Below are 23,455 nucleotides of genomic sequence, written 5' to 3'. Positions count from 1 at the left end.
TTTACCCTTAGCTTATACATCAGATTCAGCATGTCTAAAACTGAGTTTTCATAATGTTTGTTCTCAAACTGACTTCCCTTTATAACATCTCCACTTAGTGGAATAATCATTCTTCTGGTCCTGGATACACAAAGCCTTGGAATGGTCTTTGATTTCTCTTTCTTTCGTCATCCTCCACATTTCATCAGCTCCCAGGAACTGTACAGTGTTGATTTCAAGTGTCCATTCTGATTGCTGATACTCTGATGATACTCAAGTTTTCATCCCTTGATACCTGGATTATTTCTCCTGTTGAACTCTTAGGTATTCTCTCATCACCTTTCAGTCCACCTATTGTTTTGACCCCCCCCCCCAACATCGAGTCAAGTCACACACTTAACAAAACCAGATACCTCAGCCAGGAAGTCTCAGCCCTCCATCATTTTGGCCTTATATGTTCAAAATCATTATGTGCCTTAACCTCCCAAGGTAAATTATACCTTATCACAAGCCAGGAGTCTCCAGCCTTTTCCTATCCTGTCCTCGGTTAAAACAACTTAGAATTCCTCCAAGGCCCAGTGGAGCCCCATCCCCTTCACAAAGTCTTCCCTGCATACATCAACTCATTCTAGCTCCTCTTTGCAATTCCTATACTATTTATAATTGGTCGCACATAATCTTGCACTTGTGTGTGGACTTCGTGCCATTCCCTGGTGGTTTCTGAAGTGCCTCCTCACTTGGCTGGTAACTGGAGAAGGTTTCTGTGTTCAGCATCCTAATCCCTCACCCTGCTTAGTGTAGGGCAGCAGTGGGCTAGGCAGTGCTTACCTACTTGATTTATTAACAGTGGTGGTGGTCTGGAGTATTGCCAATAACTTTTAATTTAGTGTTGCAATTAAAAATGAAGAAGGCCAAGAAAATCCATAAAAATGTATCTCTATGTTCAGTTTAGCTCCTAACCCCAACATTTTTCTTCTTAACTGTGTTTACATTCACATAGTGTTTAGTGCTTATATAGTTCCTGAGGCAAGTAGGTGAGGTGTCACTATCTTTGACTTTCATATTACATTTCCTATTAGACATATCTGTGGAATAACAAAAACCTTATTTTATAAGTACACAGTCTGAAGCCCAGAGAGGCTAAGGGACTAATCCAAGGTCACTTGGTTAGTATCTACAGGCTACGATTGCAGCTCATGTCTTCCAGCTGATTTTGCTCCTCTTCCAGTGCCTTTTCATTAAATGCGGGAAAATGTAGCCCAGTCAACTGAATATGCCAAGTCAAGGTGCTGCCCCCTTACCAGCCAAGTGATGGTAATAGGAAAAGTGGCAAAAGAAAGGTCAGGAATGAGAGTGATAGAAGACATGGAAATGTTTGAAATGGATCGTCAACCTTCTCCTCCCTATTTTAGCACCTCACAGGTATCCCACTCTGACAATGCTGTGTTAATTGTTTATAACATATCCTTTAAAATAAGACTGATCTTGCATAAGACATGCTTTTACCCTGGTCGCTTTCCTGGTAGTAGTCACTATCAGGGACAAAAAGTGCCAGGTTGTCCTCTGTCACGTAGGTGAGAGGAAGCGGGGTTGACCTGAAGCAGAGCATTTTACAGCTCTGTTGTTCTAGCATCAGAGAGCTTCGTCACCTCTGCACCTCAGAGTCCCAGCTACCTCCACCTGCCGGTGTTTCTCTCGAAGGCCACGTCCTGGTCCTGGGGGAGGACAGGGCGAAGGCCCCCCTCCATCCTCCGGAAGGTTCAGCACTCCGCTTTAATTGCTAAGCCGTTTTAGTAAAATTGAGCATGGCCAGCTTTTCTAGACTTTTCCTTTCCAGCTCTGGGAAATTGGAAACATAACTTTTAGCAATACTTGTACTATACTAATGTATTCAGTGGCATTGTTATGATGTCTGTACGGTGTTCTGTGACTGGAGAGGAGTTTTTTTATCTCACAAGATGCTTCACATTCAGTTCTAATATGTCATATTAGGTCATATTTGGTAATATGACCATATGTTCATTGATTAACGTTAGTCTGCTGGGTCTGTACCTAATAAAAGTGTAAGTTCCAAGCACTTGAAAAAAATTTGCAGAGCAGGTCTTTTTGCATGTAGCTAATTGCAAAAACTGAAAACACAACTCTACCACGAAGCAAAATGTTTCCAGTGCAGAAAGCCTCCCACTTTTACAACTCTAAGTAATACGGTGGTTATTTGGGTGAGGTGAAGAATGTGAGTGTATTTTGTTAGGAAACTGTAGAGTGGCACAACAAGTATTAAAGTATGAGTTATGGTTGAATCTCTTCTTTTTATATCCTGGACTTGTTATGGGAGCAATGTTCTTATGATAATCAGCTTCCAAATGCAAGTTTAGCTCAGAAGACAGCAGAGAAAATAGAAGAGATATAAAGTAATGGAGAACTTCATAGCAGTATAGCATGGATGGTGACTTTGAAAACGTCAGCTGCTGACGTGAACTTGACAGAAATTTATAAGTAATGGTGGGTGACTCATTGCAAGCAGGGGAGTCTTGCAGCTTTTGAGGTGAACAGGCAAAGGGGAGAGTAGAGATGGTGGCCACCCAGGGGCTGAGTATTTGTCCTGAATGTGAAAATGTCTGGTCTCCTGTTCAATTTTTCAGCTGCATCATTCACATGACTTACAGCATTATTTCCACCAGAAAACCTTGAAAACATAAACAACCTATTTCCTAAAGTGTTCTCTCTCGATCTGAGATGATTGTCCTGTGGTGGGAGGTAAGTGGGTGGTGGGGCATATTACATCATCCTCTTTTTAAAAAAATCGTACACAGCTGTCTTTCCCCCCTACTCCTGGAGATGCTGTCATTCTGATATGCCTAGACCTGTAGAAAGGGCTTGCCTGAATCTTCACATGAAGAGGGATGGTTATGGGTAGTTTAGAAAAATTGCTTGGGTCATGTGGTTGTTCTGTCCATCGAAAATCACTATTCCAGAGCAAATAATATGCATCTAAAGAAACTGTATGTTATTTCTAAGATGTTCTCAGAATTTTTGCAGGAGGTTTAAACCTTTGGTTGGTTATGGAATCTTGACTGTTGGAAGGAGACAGCCCTTATTAGAGTCTTTGCCTCCTCTCTTGAGAATTCAGTTATTGGCAGTAGTGTGTTCTTAGGCAGAGTTAGAAAGTTACCGGTCTGAGAAGCCAACCTTGCCTACAGCTGGGAATTTGTAGAAGAGTCAGTCGTGGAAGGAAGCCTGTCGGATTATCTGTTAGCAGTGTTCTGGGATCCAAACCCTTGAACTCCCAATTATTGTAGAATACGTGTTGTAACAACAGGCTGTTGGGTAGTTTTAACACTGGTTTATGGGATGTAGAGTTGGGGGAAAGACTTAAAAATGAAAGAACCTTGAAAAAGTATCTCCTCCAGATAGTTTAAAGAATATGGTTCTCATAGCGAGGAGCTTTTCTGGAAAAGGCTAGCCCTTCGCTTCACAAGGGAAGCAGGGAGGTGTAACTGTACTTAATGGTGTAACTTAAAAGGTAAACCTTTCCCTCCTACTTGGTTGCTTTCTAGTGGATGTTCATCTTCCACATCTGTAATTTTAGATATGATGTATCATTTTCTGTTACTCAGTCCTGCTTCTGAACGAGAGACCATCTGACACAAAACCATATAGGAAATAGAAAATTGTGGAAAGGACTTTAGTGTTGAAAATGTAGACCTGTGGCAGGGTGCTGCATTTGTAAGGGGCTCTCAGTACAGACAACCCTTAAAAGAATGCGGTGTTGGGCTTCCCTGGTGGCGCAGTGGTTGAAACAAGTCCGCCTGCCAATGCAGGGGACGCGGGTTCATGCCCCGGTCTGGGAAGATCCCACATTCTGCGGAGCGGCTGGGCCCGTGAGCCATGGCCGCTGAGCCTGCGCGTCCGGAGCCTGTGCTCCACAACGGGAGAGGCCACAACAGTGAGAGGCCCGCATACCGCAAAAAAAAAAAAAAAAAAAAAAAAAAGAATGTGGTGTTATTTCTTATTTGTTCCTTTAAGCCTTCGAATGGAATCTTTTCTTTGCAGAGTTTCTGGAGTATTAGAGAAGTGGGAGCTAAAAATATTTAGCTTTAAGAAAGAAAGCAGCAATATAAACATTGGTTGTTGTATGGTATCTGTCTTAAAGTTAATTCTTTAATGCAGGAAGTTTTAATTCCCAATTTCTTAAGCAAATATAAACACTCTTGACTCTTAGGGATATTCTTTGTAGGGCAGAGTTGCTTTTGTTTCCATTCTGAGCATTGAAAGGCCTTCTATGATAGTTTTGCCAGTCCTCGATATTATATTTTCCCTCTGTTGTAAACTTAAGTAATTAAATTTGAAGCAGATATAAATATCATTAACTTGCTACATATGTGGCTATTTGGTGTTACATGGTCAGAAAGTTTGTGTAGGTTGCATATATCTACATAATTTCCCCTTTTCCTACTGTTTTCTTAATGAAAAGGTGGTGGAAATGGCATTATGAGAATACATCTTATACTAAAGAGTGTGTCCCCACTTCCCTCTGCCAGATCTGGATGTTCTTTCTTTCTTGGCTTCTAGCTCTTTTTCTTAGGCCGGGTGTAACTCACCCCTCTATGCGTGTGTGCGTGCGCACGCGGTCACAAGTAGAGTGCACCATCCTATACTCCCTTCCACTCCAGCTGTGGACTCACCCACTGGAGGCAGCAATGGCACTAATTCGTTTGTAAGGTCCCTCTAGAAACTCAATTGGTGGGGTAGCAGCTCTGATGTCCACTTCTAGTGGGTGAGCCCTCAAAGGATCAGGTATCCCTCAATAAGTGTTGATTCTGGGGGAGGGGGAACAAGCAAGGATAACTTCTGTGGTTAATGCTGGGTTATCTTAATGTTCAAGTACCCAAGTTTCATGGCTTCATGTACCACATTTCTGTCTCCAGCTAGATTTTTTTCTCTCAAACTCTAGACTCCTGTAATCATCTGCCAATTTGAGAACATCTTCACTTGGAAGTCTGATATCTTAAAACCAACATGTGTAAAAACTGAGCCCTTGATCTTCCAACTTCCAGACTGGTTCTATCTGCAGCCTCCTCCATTCAATTAATGGAAAGTCAATGCTTCTAGCTACTCAGGCCAAAAAACTTGGAGTCATTCAGACTTCACCGACATGGCACGTGCCTTCTGTCAACAGATCTTATTAGCACTCCTTTAAAATATATCCAGAACTCAGGCACTTCTCATCACTGCTCCTGCCTCCACTGCTGCTACGCTGTTCTGAGCCACTGTCATCTCCTCCTGCGTTACCCTTCTCAGTAGCTTCCCTCTTTTCATCTTTGACCCATAGAGACTATTCTCAACCAGCAGCCAAAATGATCCTTTGAAAACATAAGTTGGGTTGTGTCACTGTTCTGCAGTACCTTGCCATTTCACTCAGGGTAAAAGCTAGTGTACCCAAATTATTTTCTGCCTCAATCTCTTTATCTGTTATATGGGGATAATAATAGTAATTAGCTCACTCAGGGTAAAAGCTAGTGTCCTACATGATCTGTACTCCCCTCTCCAGCCCTGCTCTCATGTCCTGGAACACACGAGGTGCATACTGGCCTTTGCTCTAGTTATTCCTTCTGTCGGGGCCTTCTCCCACCTCCTGGTCCTCATTCTAATCTCAGTTCTCAATTTGGCCTGCCCTGTTCACCCTGTTTAATACTGCAAGTTCCATCACTCCATCACCATCACCCCCATACTCCTCACTCGCTTTACCTGGCTCTCTTTCTTTTTTCCGTAGTTCTTAATTTCTAACGTGCCACTTACTCTACTGGTCTGTTGTGTGTATTGTCGATGCCCCCCAACCCCGCCCGCCCCCCGACTCCAAGCTCCCAGAGGACAGGGATTTTTATTTTGTTTATTGATGTATTCCTTGTGCCTAGAATAGTGCTTGGTACATAGTTGGCACTCAAAAATTATTTGCTGAATTAATAAAATAATATTTAAAGAATGAATTATCCTTTCAGAAATGGGTCAGGAAAGGAAGAGGTGTGAAAAGAAATGGTGCAATAAATAATGATGTTTGCCTTTTGTTCTTTGTGTGATGTATATACAAGTATGATTTTTTTAGGCTTAATTTGGTATCCTAATTTATTAAACTTTAATAGCTTTATTAAGGTATAATTTACATACCATAAAATTCACCCATTATAATTGTGATCGTAGTAAGTTTCTAGAGTTGTGCAACCATCTCCTCAAAAAGTTCCTTTTGCAGTTAACCCTCCCCACCATGGCACCCTGATTTCATTTGTTAATTTTTTCGCTCCCAGATTTTGAAAGAATAATTTATACAGCAATACTAACATAGCTTTGTACTCTTAAAAATTACACATTTAAATATGATATTAACTATCCATTGCTTAATGTAGGAAATGGTGTTGAACATTATTAGTGAAAAGAATGGCCTTGAAGGTCAGACTAGCTGCACTCTTATCAGCTCTACCATTTACCCAGATTGTTTTCTGCCTCAATCTCTTTATCTGTTACATGGGGATAATAATAGTAATTAGCTCACAGAGTTGTTGTGAGGATTAAACAAACAATGAAAGAAAATTTAGTACAGTGTCTGCCTTAAAGTTAATACTCAGTGAACAGTTAAAGTAGGTCCAAAGTATATGGGGTAAATAAACTTGCAGGTAGAAAACAAAATTCAAATCAGATTCTAAACTTCTGAAGTGTGTGTAAAATACTGTCTTGGTTTGTAAATAGGCCCACTGCAGAATGTAAAAGCAGGTTAATTTCTACCAGAGAAAATCATTTCTCAGCATTTCTTTTGACGGTATCTGCTAAACCATGTTTACTGAATTTTCTGTGCCCATCTTTGAGAGATCTTTGAAACCAGGAAGGTAATTATCTACTTTTTTGTTAAAACCACAGTGACCATCAGAAAGTGTTCTGAATTGTGTTTTAGTCTTGGGTTGAAAAAAGCTGTGAGACTTCCTCTAAATGAGTAGGGGAGGAGGGCATTCATTGTATCTCTTGTAGCCTGGTAAGTCTGAACTAAACTATCTTTAATAAGATCTTTTTCTGTGTTTTGTTATTTTCTTTTATGTACAGATGCACAAAGCAGGGTCATCAGAAGCCTCTCGATTCAAAAGATGATAATACCGAAAAACACTGCCCGGTGACAGTGAATCCTTGGCATATGAAGAAAGCTTTTAAAGTCATGAATGAATTAAGAAGGTATTATTACGTTAACATGCCTTTATTTTTCACTATAAAGTGAATATATTCCCCACCCCTCATTTTTGCTTTGTTTGACACAGAGAACATTTAAAGCTTTTTCTGCAAGTTTTTTAAAGGAAGGAAGAGAGCAAAAAACTTATCAGAAGTGTGAATGGTATAAGGCTGCTCTGTCCACTATGGTAGCCACTAGCCACATGTGGCTAGTCTGAATTGAGGTGCTCTGTAAGTGGAAAATACATAATGGATTTTCAAGACGAGCTACCAAAAAAAAAGTAAAATATTTATTAATAAGTTTTAAAAATAATACACTTTGAAATGATATCGATTATTCTAATATTGGATATTTTGGGTTAAATAGAATTTTACTTAATTCTATTAAATTAATTTCACTTGTTTTTATTTTTAAATGGGATTACTAGAGAATTCTGACTTGCATTATATTTCTATTGGACTGGCTGGTCTAGGGTTTCTAACTTTTCATCGCAAAGCATATGAAAACTTTTATTAAAATTTTTTTTATTGAATAGTTAATTTATAACATCATATTAGTTTCAGGTGTACAACATAGAGACTCAACATTTTTATAGATTATACTCCACTTAAAGTCACCACAAAATAATGTGTATATATCCTTGTGGCCTATCCATTTTATACATAGTAGTTTGTACCTCTCAGTCAAATCCACTACCCCATCCTGCCTCTCCCGTTCTTCTCCCACTGGTAACCACTTGTGAGTCTGTTTCTGTTTTGCTATATTCACTAGTTTGTTTTCTTTTTTAGATTCCACATATGAGTTATAACAGAATATTTTTCTTTCTCTGACTTATTTCATTTAGCATAATACCCTCTAGGTCCATCCATGTTGTTGCCAATGGCAGAATCTCATTCTTTTTTATGGCTGAGTAGTAGTCCATTGTGTATATATACCACATCTTCTTTATTCATTCAACTGTTGATGGACACTTAGGTTGCTTCTACATCTTGGCTATTGTAAATAATGCTGCTCTGTACATTCAGATGCGTGTATCTTTTGGAATTAGTGTTTTCATTTTCTTCAGATGTATACCCAGGATTAGAATTGCTGGTAGTTCTATTTTCAGTTTTTTGAGAAACCTCCATAGTGTTTTCTGTAGTGGCTGTACCAAGTTATATTCCCACCAACAGTGTAAGAGTGTTTCCTTTTCTCCACATCTTTGTCAACATTGGTTATTTGTAGATTTTTTGATGATAGCCATTCTGACAGGTGTGAGGTTATATCTCATTGTGGTTTTGATTTTCCTTTCTATGAAAATTACAGATGTTGAGCATCTTTTCATGTGTCTGGCCATTTCTATGTCTTCTTTGGAAAATGTCTATTCAGGTCCTCTGCCTATTTTTTAATCAGATTGTGTTTTTGATATTGAATTGTATGAACTGTTTGTGTATTTTGGATATTAACAGCTTATCAGACATATCATTTGCAAATATTTTCTCCCATTTAGTAGGTTGTCTTATCATTTTGTCAATGATTTCCTTTGCTGTGCAAAAGCTTTTAAGTATAATTAGATCCCATTTGTTTATTTTTGCTTTTGTTTGTTTTGCCTTAGGAGACAAAAAAAAATATTGCTACGATTTGTGTCAAAGAGTGTTCTGCCTATGTTTTTTTCTAGATTCTTTATGGTTTCGGGTCTCTATTTAGGTCTTTAATCCATTTTGAGTTTATTTTTGTATATGGTTTGAGAAAATGTGCTACTTTCATTCTTTACATGTAGCTGTTCAGTTTTCCCAGCACCACTTGTTGAAGAGACAGTCTTGTCTCCATTGTATATTCCTGCCTCCTTTGTTGTACATTAATTGACCATAGATGGGCAATTCTTTATTCTGTTCCACTGATCTATGTTTCTGTTTTTGTGCCAATACCATGCTGCCTTGATTATGGTACTTTTTAGTCAGGGAGTGTGATACCTCCAGCTTTGTTCTTTTTTTCTCAGGACTGCTTTGGCTGTGCAGGGTCTTTTGTGGTTCCATATAAATTTTAGGATTATTTGTTCTAGTTCTGTGAAAAATGTCATGGGTATTTTGATAGGGATTGCATTAAATTTATAGATTGCTTTGGGTAGTGTGGACATTTTAACAATATTAATTCTTCTTATCTATGTACATGGGATATTTTTTCATTTCTTTGTATCATCTTCTTTTCCTTCGTCAATATTTTATATTTTCAGAGTGTAGGTCTTTCACCTCCTTGGTTAAGTTTATTCTTAGGTATTTTATTTTTTTTTGGTGTGATTTTGAATGGGATTGTTTTCTTACTTTTTCTGATAGTTCATTATTAGTATATAGAAAAGCAACAGACTTCCATATATTAATTTTGTCTCCTGCAAATTTACTAAATTCATTTGTTAGTTTAATATTTTATTGGTGGAGACTGTTAGGGTTTTCTGTATATAGTATCATGTCATCTGCAAGTAGTAACAGTTTTACTTCTTCCCTTCCAATTTAGATTCCTTTTATTTCTCTTTCTTTTCTGATTGCTCTGGCTAGGACTTCCAATACTATGTTAAATAGAAGTGGCAAGAGTGAGCATCCTTGTCTTGTTCCTGATTTTAGAAGAAAAGCTTTCAGCTTTAATCGTTGAGTATTTTGTTGGCTAACGGTTTATCATAAATGGCCTTAATTATGTTGAGATATGTTTCCTCTGTACCCACTTTGGTGAGAGTTTTTATCATGAATGGATGTTGAATTTGTTGAATACTTTTTTTGCATCTATTGAGGTGATCATGTGATTTTTATCCTTCCTTTTGTTAATGTGGTATATCACATTGATTTATGGGTGTTGGACCATCCTTGCATCCCTGAAATAAATTCCACTTGATCGTGGTATAAGATCCTATTTATATATTGTTGAATTCGGCTTCATAATATTTTGTTGAGGATTTTTGCATCTGTATTCATCAGATATATTGGCCTGTGATTTTCTTTTTTTGTAATATCTTTTTCTGGTTTTGGTATCAGGGTAATTAATGGTGGCCTTGTAGAATGAATTTGGGAGTGTTCAATCCTCTTTAATTTTTTGGAATAGTTTGAGAAAGATAGGTATTAGGTCTTCTTTATATGTTTGGTAGAACTACCCTGTGAAGCCATCCTGTCCTGGACTTTTGTTTGCTGAGAGGTTTTTTTTATTACAGATTTAATTTCATTACTAGTGGTTGGTCTGTTCAGATTGTCTGATTCTTCTTGATTCTGTCTTGGCAGTTTGTATGTTCCTGGAAATTTGTCCATTTCTACTAGGTTGTCTAATTTGTTAGCATATAACTGTTTGTAGTATTCTCTTATGATTTTTTTGTATCTCTGTGGTATAGGTTGTTATTTCTCCTCTTTCAGTTTTTATTTTATTTGAGTCCTCTCTTCTTGCTGGTGAGCCTGGCTGAAAGTTTTATCAATTTTGTTTATCTTTTAAAAAAGCTCTTGGTTTCATTGTTTTTTGTTTGCTTTCTTTTTTGTTTGTTTAGTCTCTGTTTTACTTATTTCCTCTTTGATCTTTATTATTTCCTCCCTTCTGATGACTTTGGGCTTTGTTAGTTCTTCTTTTTTTTAATTCCTTTAGATGAAGATTAGGTTGTTTGAGATTTTTCTTTTTTCTTGAGGAAGGCCTGTATCACTATAAACTTCCCTCTTAAAACTGCTTTTGCTGCATTCCATAGATTTTGGAAAGTTGTGTTTCCATTTTCATTTGTCTTGAGGTATTTTCTGATTTTCTCTCTGATTTCTTTATTGACCCATTGGTTTTTTTAGTAGCATGTTTAGTCTCCATGTGTTTGTGCTTTTCCCATTTTTCTTTTTGTATTTGATTTCTTGTTTCATACTGTTGTGGTTGGAAAAAATGCTTGATACAATTTGTGTCCTCTCAAATTTGTTGAGACTTGTCTTATGGCTTAGCATGTGATCTATCCTGGAGAACATTCCATGTGTACTTGAAAAGAAAGTACATTCTACTGTTTTGGATGGAATGTCTTGTAGATATCTTTTAAGTCCAACTGGTCCAATGTGGTATTTAAGACAACTGTTTCCTTATTGATTTTTTGTCTGGATGATCTGTCCATTGATGTCAGTGGGGTGCTAAAGTCCCCTCCTATTATTGTATTATTGTCAACATCTCCCTTTATGTCTGTTAATATTTGCTTTATATATTTAGGTGCTCCTGTATTAGGTGCATATATGTTAATGAGTGTTACATCCTCTTCTTGTATTGATCTCTTTATTTATAATGTCCTTCTTTGTCTTTTGTTATAGACTTTGTTTTAAAGTCTGGTTTGTCTGATATGAGTATTTCTACTCCTGCTTTCTTGTGATTTCCATTTGCATGAAATATAAGGAAACTTTTAGAGAAAAATGTAAATCTCTCTTTGGTGATGGTGGTGGTGGTAGTGTTAGTAATTTGGGGAAGTAGTGACCTGCCCATTGCTAAGTAATTCTCAAATATGTTAAGAGTCACTGCAATGAAAGAGTGACTTTAAAAGCTGATTGAAAAATGAGTAGCTTTTTTTTTTTTTTTTTTTTTTTTTTTTTTTTTTTGTGGTACGCGGGCCTCTCACTGTTGTGGCCTCTCCCGGTGCGGAGCACAGGCTCTGGACATGCAGGCTCAGCGGCCATGGCTCACGGGCCCAGCCACTCCACGGCATGTGGGATCTTCCCAGACCGGGGCACGAACCCGCGTCCCCTGCATCGGCAGGCGGACTTTCAACCACTGCGCCACCAGGGAAGCCCCCGAGCAGCTTTTTTTTAAATTAAAAGACTAATGTGTGTATTAACAGGCTTGGTTTTATTTTCTTAGCATTTTGTGAAAGACATATATTTTCCCATCATTCCCTTTGTGAAAGCACATATATTTAAAAGCTTGGGCTAAGAAGGAAGTGACTTAAACTTTCCTTTAATCTCTCTATGCTATATCTTCCTGAAAGCCCATCCTTTTTTTTTGGTTCCATCATTTGTTTGTTTCTTCTTTAATTAAAGATTCAGTAAATATTCATCTGCTGGGTGCTGGAGATACAATGGTAAGCCAAAACAGACATGGCTGCTACCCTCATGGGGCTTATGATTGGCTGCAGGAAGCAGGCATTAATCAAAGAATCACACAAATAATTTACTGTAAATTTTAATGGAAGTAACTGCTACAGGGAGGGCTATGAAGTTAGATAACAGTGGTCAGGGAAAACTTCCCTGAGAAGATAAGAATAATTGTGCTGAGATCAAAAGGAAAAGAGAAGTAAGGAAATGAAGTCAGGCATAGGGAATGGCAGTGTCCAAGTCTTGTGGTGGGAGTGAGCTAGCCTCCTGGAGGAGCTGAGGGGTAGCTGGAGTGCAGATGGCTGGAGGGTCATGGCAAGAGAGGAGGCTGAGTGAGTAGGTGAGGGCCAGCATTCTTAGAGCCTTCTGCATTTTGGTCTTTATCAGTAGTTGCCGTGGGAGAAGCCATTGGAGAGTTTTAAGCAGGGATGTGACATGATCAGATCAGATTTGTATTTTGAAAAGAACACACTGGCTGCTGGGTGGAGAGTGGATTGGAGAGAGAGAGGTAAGAGAAAATTAAACCAAATAATAGATATTAGATTTGTTTCCTAGTGCTGTTCTGACATCAGTTTCAGTAAGTAGGTTTTCATTTAGTTTTTGGGAGAAAATATAGCTGGGGTAATCCAGCAGGTCTGCCCATGCTGTTTCAGTTAATCTCGTTGCAAAAGTAGTTATTAGAATGTAAAATGCAATGGTTATTAAGTGACACTGAAGGAAAAGTAAGAAAAATAGTCTGGTTATTTTGAGACATTTTCTTTTTCTTTGAAAAATCTAGAAAGACTGGCTTTTAATAAGGCCTATTCATGCTACTTTTCCCCCCACTCCCATGGGGCTGGTAGCCAGACCTTCCACTGATGTGTGAGTAGGCCCCTGTTGACGAAGATCTCAGTCACTAAACTACAGGGAGTGCCAAACCTAGCTCTCCTTCCTGAGGTGAATGACCCAAGTTTTCGGACAAACTCTTTGGCCTTGGGCCAGTTGTTTTACTTTTTTGAGCCTTAACTATAAAATGAGGGGAGCAGATGGAAGGCAGTCTAAGGTTCATTGCTGCTCTGACGTTCTTTTAGCCTGTGAGGTTTTTTCCTGCTTCCCTGCGTGTGGTGCACCTTGTCTCATCCTGGGATTACTTAGCTGTAGCCGTCATTCAGCTGTTTGTACCATTTTGGGGGTGAACTGTATGGCTGTGGAACAGTATGTTTTTGATCTTTGTGTTGCACCATTTCAGTAGCTAGCATGTAACCAGGCTAATAGTTGATGTTGATTTTCAGAACGAAGAATGACCTTTGAATAGCTGAGTCTTGGCTGCCACATCCACAACAAGGATTGTTTTAATGAAGTCAACGACTGCTAGTGTCTTAAAAAATGAGCTCTCTTTGAGGCTCATCAGCACTTTTTTTTTTAATGTCATTCCCTTTTCTCTTACCCCTTATTGCCAATTTTATGTAATTCTGTTTTTTTTTTTTTTTTTTTGCGGTACGCGGGCCTCTCACTGTTGTGGCCTCTCCCGTTGCGGAGCACAGGCTCCCGAAGCGCAGGCTCAGCGGCCATGGCTCAAGGGCCCAGCCGCTCCGTGGCATGTGGGATCTTCCCGGACCGGGGCACGAACCCGTGTCCCCTGCATCAGCAGGCGGACTCTCAACCACTGCGCCACCAGGGAAGCCCTAATTCTGTTTTTTAAAAAATAAATTTATTTATTTATTTTTGGCTGTGTTGGGTCTTCGTTGCTGTGCGCAGGCTTTTCTCTCGTTGCGGTTAGTGGGGGCTACTCTTTGTTGCAGTGCGTGGGCTTCTCATTGCAGTGGCTTCTCTTGTTGCGGAGCACGGGCTCTAGGAGTGTGGGCTCCGTAGTTGTGGCTTGTGGGTTCTAGAGCGCAAGCTCGGTAGTTGTGGCACATGGGCTCAGTTGCTCCGTGGCATGTGGGATCTTCCCAGACCAGGGATTGAACCCGTGTCCCCTGCATTGGCAGGCGGATTCCTAATCACTGCACCACCAGGCAAGTCCCAGTAATTCTTAAAACAAAACAAAACAAAACAAAAAAATCTCTGAAGAAACCTACTCCTTGTACAGCTGAAAATCTTTTGTCATTTCCTGTCCTTGCATCAACTTCCTTCTGCCAGAAATAGGTAGCTGAGAGTGGCTTCCTGACTTCTGGGAAGGGAGAACTTCCTTGTTCTCTCCATTCTGCTCTTGGGCTGTCACCTCTAATAGGTAGAATATCAGCTATACCCTAGAGAGTGTTGTTATTAACCTTTGGCTAATGAAAGAGAAATTTAAAAGTCACTTTTCTTCCAATTATACTTGGTGTAAGGTATGGTTATGGGAATAGGAGGACAGGAGTTTTGTAAAGTTTAAGTTATAGAATTTTTTTAATATAAATTTTATTGATTTATTTATTTTTGGCTGCGTTGGGTCTTCGTTGTTGCACACGGGCTTTCTCTAGTTGCGGCGAGCGGGGTCTACTCTTCGTTGCAGTGAGTGGGCTCATTGCGGTGGCTTCTCTTGTTGCAGAGCACGGGCTCTAGGCGTGCAGACTTCGATAGTTGTGGCCCATGGGCTTCAGTAGTTGTGGCTTGCGGGCTTTAGAGCACAGGCTCAGTAGTTGTGGCGCACGGGCTTAGTTGTTCCTCGGGATGTGGGATCTTCCCAGACCAGGGCTTGAAGCCATGTCCCCTGCATTGGCAGGCAGATTCTTAACCACTGTGCTGCCAGGGAAGCCCCAAGTTATAGAATTATAACTTGAGTTTAACTTAAGAATTATAATTTAAATTTATAAAAATGGAATGTTACATTTTCTTTAAACTAGTTTTTCATTTCTTTTAGACAGGAGGCCCAGATATAGCTCTATGCCTCAGTCCAATATGAGTTTGAATAACTTGCAATTATTGGTTTTAAAAACCCTGTGGTCAGTTCTAAACAGTGTAGTCAGCAAGTATTTATAAGTACCTGGTTCTCCTTTGAAGTCAGCTAGCACACCCAGAGGCTGTGTGGGAGCCAGAGCCAGTGTCTGATGTGGCCCCTGCCTTTCGAGTGACCTGATTGTGCAGGAGATGTAGAGAAGAGGATGAGGTGGTGGAATATCGTGTGCAAAATGTGGGTCCTGAAAAGGACTCTCACAAGAGAAATTCACAGAGGTGGTTTCGCTTGGGCCTGATAGGGATGCAGTAGGATTCATACAAAGGACTGGAGAGGAAAGGCAGTTCCTGGTCTGGATAATTGCACAAGCTAGGGTCGGGCTAAATGTAACCTGTTTGGTAAAATGAATCAAGAAGAGTTCATGCTGGGGAGTCTGTAGAAAAGGTCAGAATTATGGCAGGCTTAAACAGTGTGATTCATTGGGATTTAATTCCAAGGACAGTGGGAATCAGTGAAGGTTTTTGAGAAAGGGTGTAGCATCATAAGACTAATGATGTCGAGAAACAGCCTGGCAGCGTAGTGAAAGGTGAGTCTTGTACAGCAACACATCTCTGGTGGGGAATTCAGTTCTGTACATTTCCTAGGCATGGCTTGGCAGGAGGAGGAGTTTTTCAAAGGACTAACACACTGACATTTTCAAAATCAAAGCAATAGACCTTTACAGAGTGCTTACTCTATGTATTGGGCCTGTGGAGCAGACAGAGAAGCAGGCTGTGCCCCAGACACACATTTGCTTGAGGACATTACACCATGAGCTTTTTGAGATGACCAAAAAGGAACTGTCAGATTTAATGTTTTGTGTTTAAAGTAAATTAAAAAAAGTCTGTTTTCTAGGATATAGGATAAGACCGGACTTGAGTTTTAAAAGTTCCAATGAGTATTACTGGGGGGGGGGGGGCAACCTATTATTTGTTTAGAAGAAAGCTAATATTGATCCTTAAGTTGCATTTAGGAGTTGAAACTTTTTAGTAAGGATAAGTCTTATGAAGCAGTTTGAATGTTTGCCTGTATATCACACAGAAGCCATAAACATTTAATCGTTCAGTTACATTAGCATTTCTTACATTCCAGAAGATAATTTTTATTTTATTTTATTTATTTGTTTGTTTGTTTGTTTGTTTATTTTTGCTGTGTTGGCTCTTCGTTTCTGTGCGAGGGCTTTCACCAGTTGTGGCAAGTGGGGGCCACTCCTCATCGCAGTGCGCGGGCCTCTCACTATCGCGGCCTCTCTTGTTGTGGAGCACAGGCTCCAGACACGCAGGCTCAGTAATTGTGGCTCACGGGCCCAGTCGCTCCGCGGCATGTGGGATCTTCCCAGACCGGGGCTCGAACCTGGGTCACCTGCATTGGCAGGCAGATTCTCAACCACTGCGCCACCAGGGAAGCCCCCAGAAGATAATTTAAACAGAAGATCCTGAATCCCTCTCTTAAGGGAATGCTTACTGTATTTTTCCCCCAGGACTTTTAGCCATTGTGGACCCAGATCACTACTAGGATTATATCTGTTGTGCATCTGTGAAAACTTTGAGTTTGTGGCTCTTCTTTGGTTATTTGCACTTTGTTGCTTAGGTTGCAAGTGAATTAAACAACAAACTGAAGTGAGACTACCTTTTCATAGCTTTATATTACTGTTTTTGAAAGAGATTTAGGAAATTACACAGGGTGTGAATTTTTTTTATCACTAATGTATGTATATATATTTCTGTAGTAAAACATTGTCAGTTTCTTTTGTTTTTATATTGTACTAAAGTAGAATATAAAACATTCCTTGAAGGACAGAGCAGTTGGGAAGGGTCCCTAAATCAAGCAAACTTGTTTATTTAAGAAAGTTTAAGAGACATTTTGAAGCTAACAGTCTCAATTTAACTGGTAATCTTCTACAGTGTATCTTAAGTACTTGTGATAGACTTCTTATTAGGTGGTGTTTGTTGAGCATGGATAGAATCATTAAACATTTCAAAGATGTGAAGAATGGATGGTAGTGAATGAATTTGCTTCTGTTTCGTCTTCTCTTTCCCGGTGTGGGGTGCTGTGCTGCCTCAGGGTTTGCGTTCAGCATCCCCTCCTAAGTCAGAAAATCGGAAGATGCCACCTTGGCTGTTTTCCTTTTAAATTATTATAGCTAAGAGTATCTAGCTCATGTTTTATTTCACCAAGTTTTTTTAAAAAGTAACTTTTAATAAGGAAGTTTTCTTTGTACATATTCTCCATTTTCTACATGTAGTCGAGCTTTTATCACACATGTTCAGAAACTCACTCCTGCCATTTCTGTTTCCCCTCTCTGAAATCCTCATCTCTCCATTTTGCCTCCTCCCCATCACCTTTTCCCTGTCACTCATATCTTCTTTCACTTTATTTCTAATTATTCTTTTCATCTCCTCTCAACTGTGACCAAGTATTCTTAGAAGTCCTCAAATCTGGAGTTGTTACCTTCCCTTCTCGACAAATACTCAGTAATGTGCTTCCCTCCACATCTTCCTGTGGCTCAGTTTTGTCACTTTTCCGTGTCATTCTGTTCTCTTGATTCTATGTGAGATTCTCTATTCTGGGATCCTTTTCTAGTTTAAGGCAGTTTCTAAATCACTGACTGTAGTAGGTTTTCATACGAGTTTCCAAGTTGACTGTCATCCTTTCCTGCTTCCTGTTAGAAAATCTCAGCAGGTGCAAATCTGTTGAAGGGGCTGTGCTGTTTTTCAGGACTCTAATTGTGGTGGTGAGTCTTAGTAAGCCCAACAGCTAGGTTTTCCCTGTGCTTCACTGCCACAGAAATTCAAATTCAAACCATCATTGTTTTCAGATGAAGAAGGTGATGGTGGTGACACTTGTTATGGAGTTGTGTTGCTCTTCAAGATTATTGACATTTTAGCTAGGTTGCATCTCCCTTGTCTGTAAATGACACTATCGGGTTTTGGAGGTTTGGTTAAATATAACTGATTTAAGTCAGTGATCAGGAAGCCTTTCACCTTTAAAACAGCTTGTTTTCATTCCCCACCTCCCTTCTTCCTGAGCAGCCAGAACCTGATGAAGTAGCTGATCAGCAGCTCCGCATCTGGCTCATCCTGTGCTTCCTCACTAGGTTTTAACTTTCTTGGCTTCTGACCTCTTGCCTAACTTCTTTTTCTGTCTTGCTCTTGTTTCTTTATCCTAACACTGATGCTGCTCCAAAGATGCCTTTGGGCATGTTCCAAGGCTGTGGCTTGTGTTTGCTCTGTGGACTCTGGCTAAAGCTCATCTCAGCAGCCTAGAACCTCAGCCGTTATTCTGATTCTGCTCCATGTGGCAGGAGGTGCCTCCAGATCTCACACAGCCTGGCACCTGAGGAGGAAAGGTGGACAGATGCTATCTATGTAATCTCTCCACCACCCCCACTTCCAGTAGAAAGTAAATTCTTGTTTCGTGAAACTACCAATTATTTTAGATATCTCAGAGCCTAATGGCACATTTTATTTTAAGAAGATACACATTAGTCCCCCCTTATCCAAGATTTTAGTTACTGTAGTCAACCACACTCTGAAAATATTAAATGGAAAATTCCAGAAGTAAACAATTCATAAGTTTTAAATTGAGTACTGTTCTGAGTAGTGTGATGAAATCTCACTGTCCTGCTCCATTCCACTTGAGACATGAATCATCCCTCTGTCCAGTGTGTCCCGGCTGTTAGCCTTCTTGGTTATCAGGTTGACTGTTGCAGTATCACAGTGCTTGTGTTCAAGTGACCCTTATTTTAACTCATAATGGCCCCAAAGCACAGGAGAAGTGATGCTGGCAATTCAGATGTGCCAAAAATATGCTGTAAACTACTTCCTTTAAGTGAAAGGGGTGAATGTTCTTGACTTAGTAAGAAAAGAAAAAAAATCATATGCTGAGGTTGCTAAAGATCTATGGTAAGAAGGAATCTTCTATCTGTGAAATAGTGAAAAAGGAAAAAGAAATTTATGCTACTTTTGCTGTTGAACCTCAAACTATGAAAGTTACAGCCACAGGGCATGATAATTGCTTAGTTAAGATAGAGAAGGCATTAAATTTGTTTAGTAAGATATTTCGAGAGAGAGGTTACATTCACATAACTTTTATTACAGTATAGTTATCATTGTTGTATTTTATTACTAGTTACTGTTAATCTCTTACTGTGCCTAATTTATAAATTGAACTTTATCATGGGTATGTATGTGTAGGAAATAACATGGTACATATAGGTTTCGGTACTATCTGTGGTTTTAGGGATCCACTGGAGGTCTTAGAATGCATCCACCATGATTAAGGAGGCTTCTGTATATACAGCAGTGATAGGGTTTTCTAGTCTTAGGAATTCATTCATTTGATATCAGAAAACCAAAGGGTGTCTAGATATATTTGGATATGATTCATTTTCAAAGCAATTTTTTTCTTGAGAAGGACCGATTTTCATGATGTTTCACTTGGGAGATGAGTGCCTATCTTTTTATCTGTGTCATTTGAGTTTTACATAAGGCCTGTGCAACTCCTGTTTTTCTCCAGACTTGAGCTTAGAAGCAGTTTTCTTTCCAAAGCTTTCCTGTATGTTTGGGCTTGACCTGTCTCCTGTGTACTCAAACACCCCACACTTGCCCTAATAGCTATCAGTTCATTTTGTAAGTACCTGTCAGCTTGTCTCTTTCCCCAGCTCCACTGTAAACTCCTTGCTATCACGGACATTGTCTTGTTTACTGTGGTAAACTGACATAGTCCCTGGTGCCCAGTACGCACTTTAGATATTTGATGAATGAGTGAATAAATTCGGATTTTGCTAAGTAGCAACTTTATTTATACCATTATTCTGAAAGACTTTTCCTTCTGTAGTCCATTCCCTCATTAGATTTCACATAATAGGAATATAAACTCACCCTGTAGACTTTGGGTATGGGCTGCTAAAACAAGTTTCTGTCATTTTTATTGCCGGATTTTATTTGTAGCCCTCTTCTCCTCACCTAAAGTCACTCAGCTTCTTGTGAGCATGCACACTTGGAATGAAGAGGTAAGGGCCAGAGTCCACAGACACACACTGGCTGAATGATAAGAAGGTTGGTCAAATCTCTCTAGTCTGTGAGTGCTGTTTTAAAAACATGTTATTGCTAGAGACAGAAAGATAAAAAATTGAACACTAAAACTAAGCATGTCCTTGATCTATAATGTGGCATTAGACTCCATGTGACCTAACCCAGGGTGTGGCTGCATACTGGTTTGGCAGTGTTTTTACTCTATTAGTTAACTAACATCAGCTAATAAGCCAGTAAGGCCAAGATAATTATGTGATAGCCAGCGGGTGTTATGCTAGAAGGTTTGGATCAATGAGTAATTATAATTGAAGTTGAATAGAATTAATTATGTGATTTGGAGGCATTCAAGTGTAATTCCACTTGAGTTCCATCTTGAAACCAGAGCACTAGGAAGGATTATTGACAAAAGGAAAATAGACATAAAGATGCACTTGACTCACGTTTGAGCTGTGTCCAGATGACCTGGTCACCGTAGGAAACCTAGATGGCCCTGCTGACCCCAGCATCCCTCTTCTCCTTCTCGCCCATGCTTCTTGTGCTACACACCCCGTTGTGCTTTGCTGCTTCATGTCTCTGTCCAGCAGCATCTGCTGTTCTCTCTGTGTGGGGTTCTCTTGTCCTTTTCCATCCAACTAACAGTTACTTGTGTTTAGAACTCGGCCAAGGGCAGTAGCTGCAGGACACCTTTTCTGACCCCCAGTCTGATTTAGATGCTCCCCTGTTCCCCTAGCATCTTCACTCTGGCGCTTTCCACTTTGTCCTGTAATCCTTGCATTGTCAGTCCTTTCTGCTAGTCTCCTTAATGGCAGAGATGATCTTGCAGGACTTTGTTGAATTTGATTTTTTCTAACTATTCTTGTAGAGGTAGTGCTAAAACCCCACTAAAACTGGCCCTTTTATAAACTATATATAGAACTTTAAAAAATAGCTTCTAGTATACAGTATGTCAAATAATAATTGGGTGTTGTTTCTTTCTTTCTATTCCCTGTTTTATTCAAGCTTTAACAAGTCTTAAAACCACATAGCTTGGGCCTCCCTGGTGGCGCAGTGGTTGAGAGTCCGCCTGCCGATGCAGGGGATACGGGTTCGTGCCCCGGTCTGGGAGGATCCCATATGCCGCGGAGCGGCTGGGCCCGTGAGCCATGGCCGCTGAGCCTGTGCGTCCGGAGCCTGTGCTCCGCAACGGGAGAGGCCACAACAGTGAGAGGCCCGCGTACAGCAAAAAAAAAAACAAAAAAAAACCCACATAGCTTTAGATGGTTTTGTGAGCCAGACTCCATAGATTTGAATCCTGGCATTGCCACTAGTGGTGACTTCAGGCTGCTTCTTCATCTTTTCCTTGGTTTCCCCAGCTATACATTTTAAGGGTAAAAATCACAATAACATGAATCTCATAAGGTTTTGGTAGGGTCTAAGTGAAATAATACATGCGGGTGGAGCTCCTGTATAACACCTTCCTGGAAACACCACTGAGTTCCCCCTGCTTAACTTGTGAACCCATGGAATTCATAGAATTGCAGAATGATTTTATCTGCGCAGAGCAGACTGTAGACTTTGTCAGTTTTCCACAGTGATCTGGAGGAACTACAGCTAAGTGATGGCCACCTCTTGAGTCTAACACGTGGCCTGCCTGATGTCTCATATGGCATCGTGACCCGTGCTTCAACTTACAGGGCACAGCATTAAAATTACATTTAATTTTATGTGTGGTAATATTTTCTGACCTTGAAGAATGAGATATTTTGCATTGGGAAAATATTCTGATTAAGTTAAACTTCAAATGCTCAAACGCCTTTCAAGCAGCAGGTGTAGCTGAATGTAATTTTACCTTTGCTTGATGACCCAGGGCATTTTCTATGTCTGTATAGTTTTTTTTTTTTTTTTTTTTTTTGCGGTACGCGGGCCTCTCACTGCCGTGGCCTCCCCCGTTGCGGAGCACAGCCTCTGGACGCGCAGGCTCAGCGGCCATGGCTCACGGGCCCAGCCGCTCCGCGGCATGTGGGATCCTCCCAGACCGGGGCACGAACCCATGTCCCCTGCATCGGCAGGCGGACTCCCAACCACTGCGCCACCAGGGAAGCCCTATGTCTGTATAGTTTTGATACTTTGACCCAATTTAGTTTTCTCCATGTGTTTTATTTTGTCTTTATCTTAGTGTCATACCACCATCTGCCACTCCTGCTGATGCAGTTCTTAATGCAAACAGCCTCCCCTTTTACACCCCATTAATGGTTTGCTGCCAGTAATTTTTATTAGGTTGAGAAATCAGTAATCAAGTTTGGAAAGATTTCTCTGTTAAACAAAGGCAAGATTCTGAGTGAGGGCCAAGGTATGTTGGCCTACGTCATGACTGTTTTCTATGTTCTTCATGTTTGGGTATCCTGTTTTTAAGGATGGCAATTTTTAGTCTTAACTTCAGAAAATTGGGCTTTTACTGTAAAATTTTTGCATAGGGTGTTCAATACACTTACTCTTGTTATCATTAAAATTATTCTCTCCCTGTTTTGTAAACAGTCAGAATTTGCTGTGTGATGTCACGATTGTGGCTGAAGACATGGAAATCTCTGCTCACAGAGTGGTGCTGGCCGCCTGTAGTCCTTACTTTCACGCCATGTTTACAGGTATGAAATGTTTTAGTTATGGATATTTATAAAATGTATACAGATCTGGGCTTTTCTTTCCATATTTTCTTTCCTTATTAACATTTTATTGTTATGAAGTTAAGCATTGTAATGGAAGAAAATGCTCTTGCTTTGTTTTAAATTACTCCTCATCTTTGTTTTTCATTCTTGTAATGGTGTTGTGTACACACACGTGTCCATTACATACATGTATATGTTACCTACAAATGCAATTTTATGCTCAGTTTCCCCCCTTCACATTTATATTTGCATATATTGGCTAAGTTTGCCTTCTTGCCATTTATAACAGCCTTTGGCACTTTCTTATTTGCTTTTACTGTTTCACATTTCTTCAAATGATTTTCACATTTGCCTCATCCAGTGTTTCTAGTGAACAAAGAGATGTTTATTTAATGCCTTTTGATTCAGAAATATAAGAAAATAGAGTGGATACTTAGGCAACTGTAAAAATACATAAAATGATTTTAATATCTCTGGCAAAAAAGCAATTTGTGCCTGCCACACTGGAAGCCTTTAAAAATATAGTTGATGTACAATATTATGTTTCAGGAGCACTATGTAATGGTTTGACATTTGTGTGCTTTATGAAATGATCACCATGATAAGTCCTTTAACCATCTGTCCCCATACAAAGTTAC

The 23,455-nt window shown here is 39.8% G+C and overlaps 1 protein-coding gene across 3 annotated transcripts in view; it reads left to right on the top strand.

Moving 5' to 3' along the window:
• The window catches only part of KLHL2 (kelch like family member 2), a 129,966-nt gene that overhangs the window by 5,135 nt on the left and 101,376 nt on the right, over positions 1–23,455 (top strand). For all 3 annotated transcript variants that reach the window (XM_082606025.1, XM_082606024.1, XM_082606026.1), the window contains exons 2-3: positions 7,069–7,194; positions 22,690–22,796. In XM_082606025.1, coding sequence (XP_082462151.1) covers positions 7,069–7,194; positions 22,690–22,796 — 233 coding nt within the window. The remainder of the gene's footprint in view (positions 1–7,068; positions 7,195–22,689; positions 22,797–23,455) is intronic.

This window comes from Mesoplodon mirus (assembly GCF_964341445.2).
Source record: "Mesoplodon mirus genome assembly, chromosome: 2".
NCBI lineage: Eukaryota > Metazoa > Chordata > Mammalia > Artiodactyla > Ziphiidae > Mesoplodon > Mesoplodon mirus.
The sequence above is the reverse complement of the archived record's forward strand: the minus strand, read 5'-3'. Positions and strand labels throughout refer to the sequence as shown.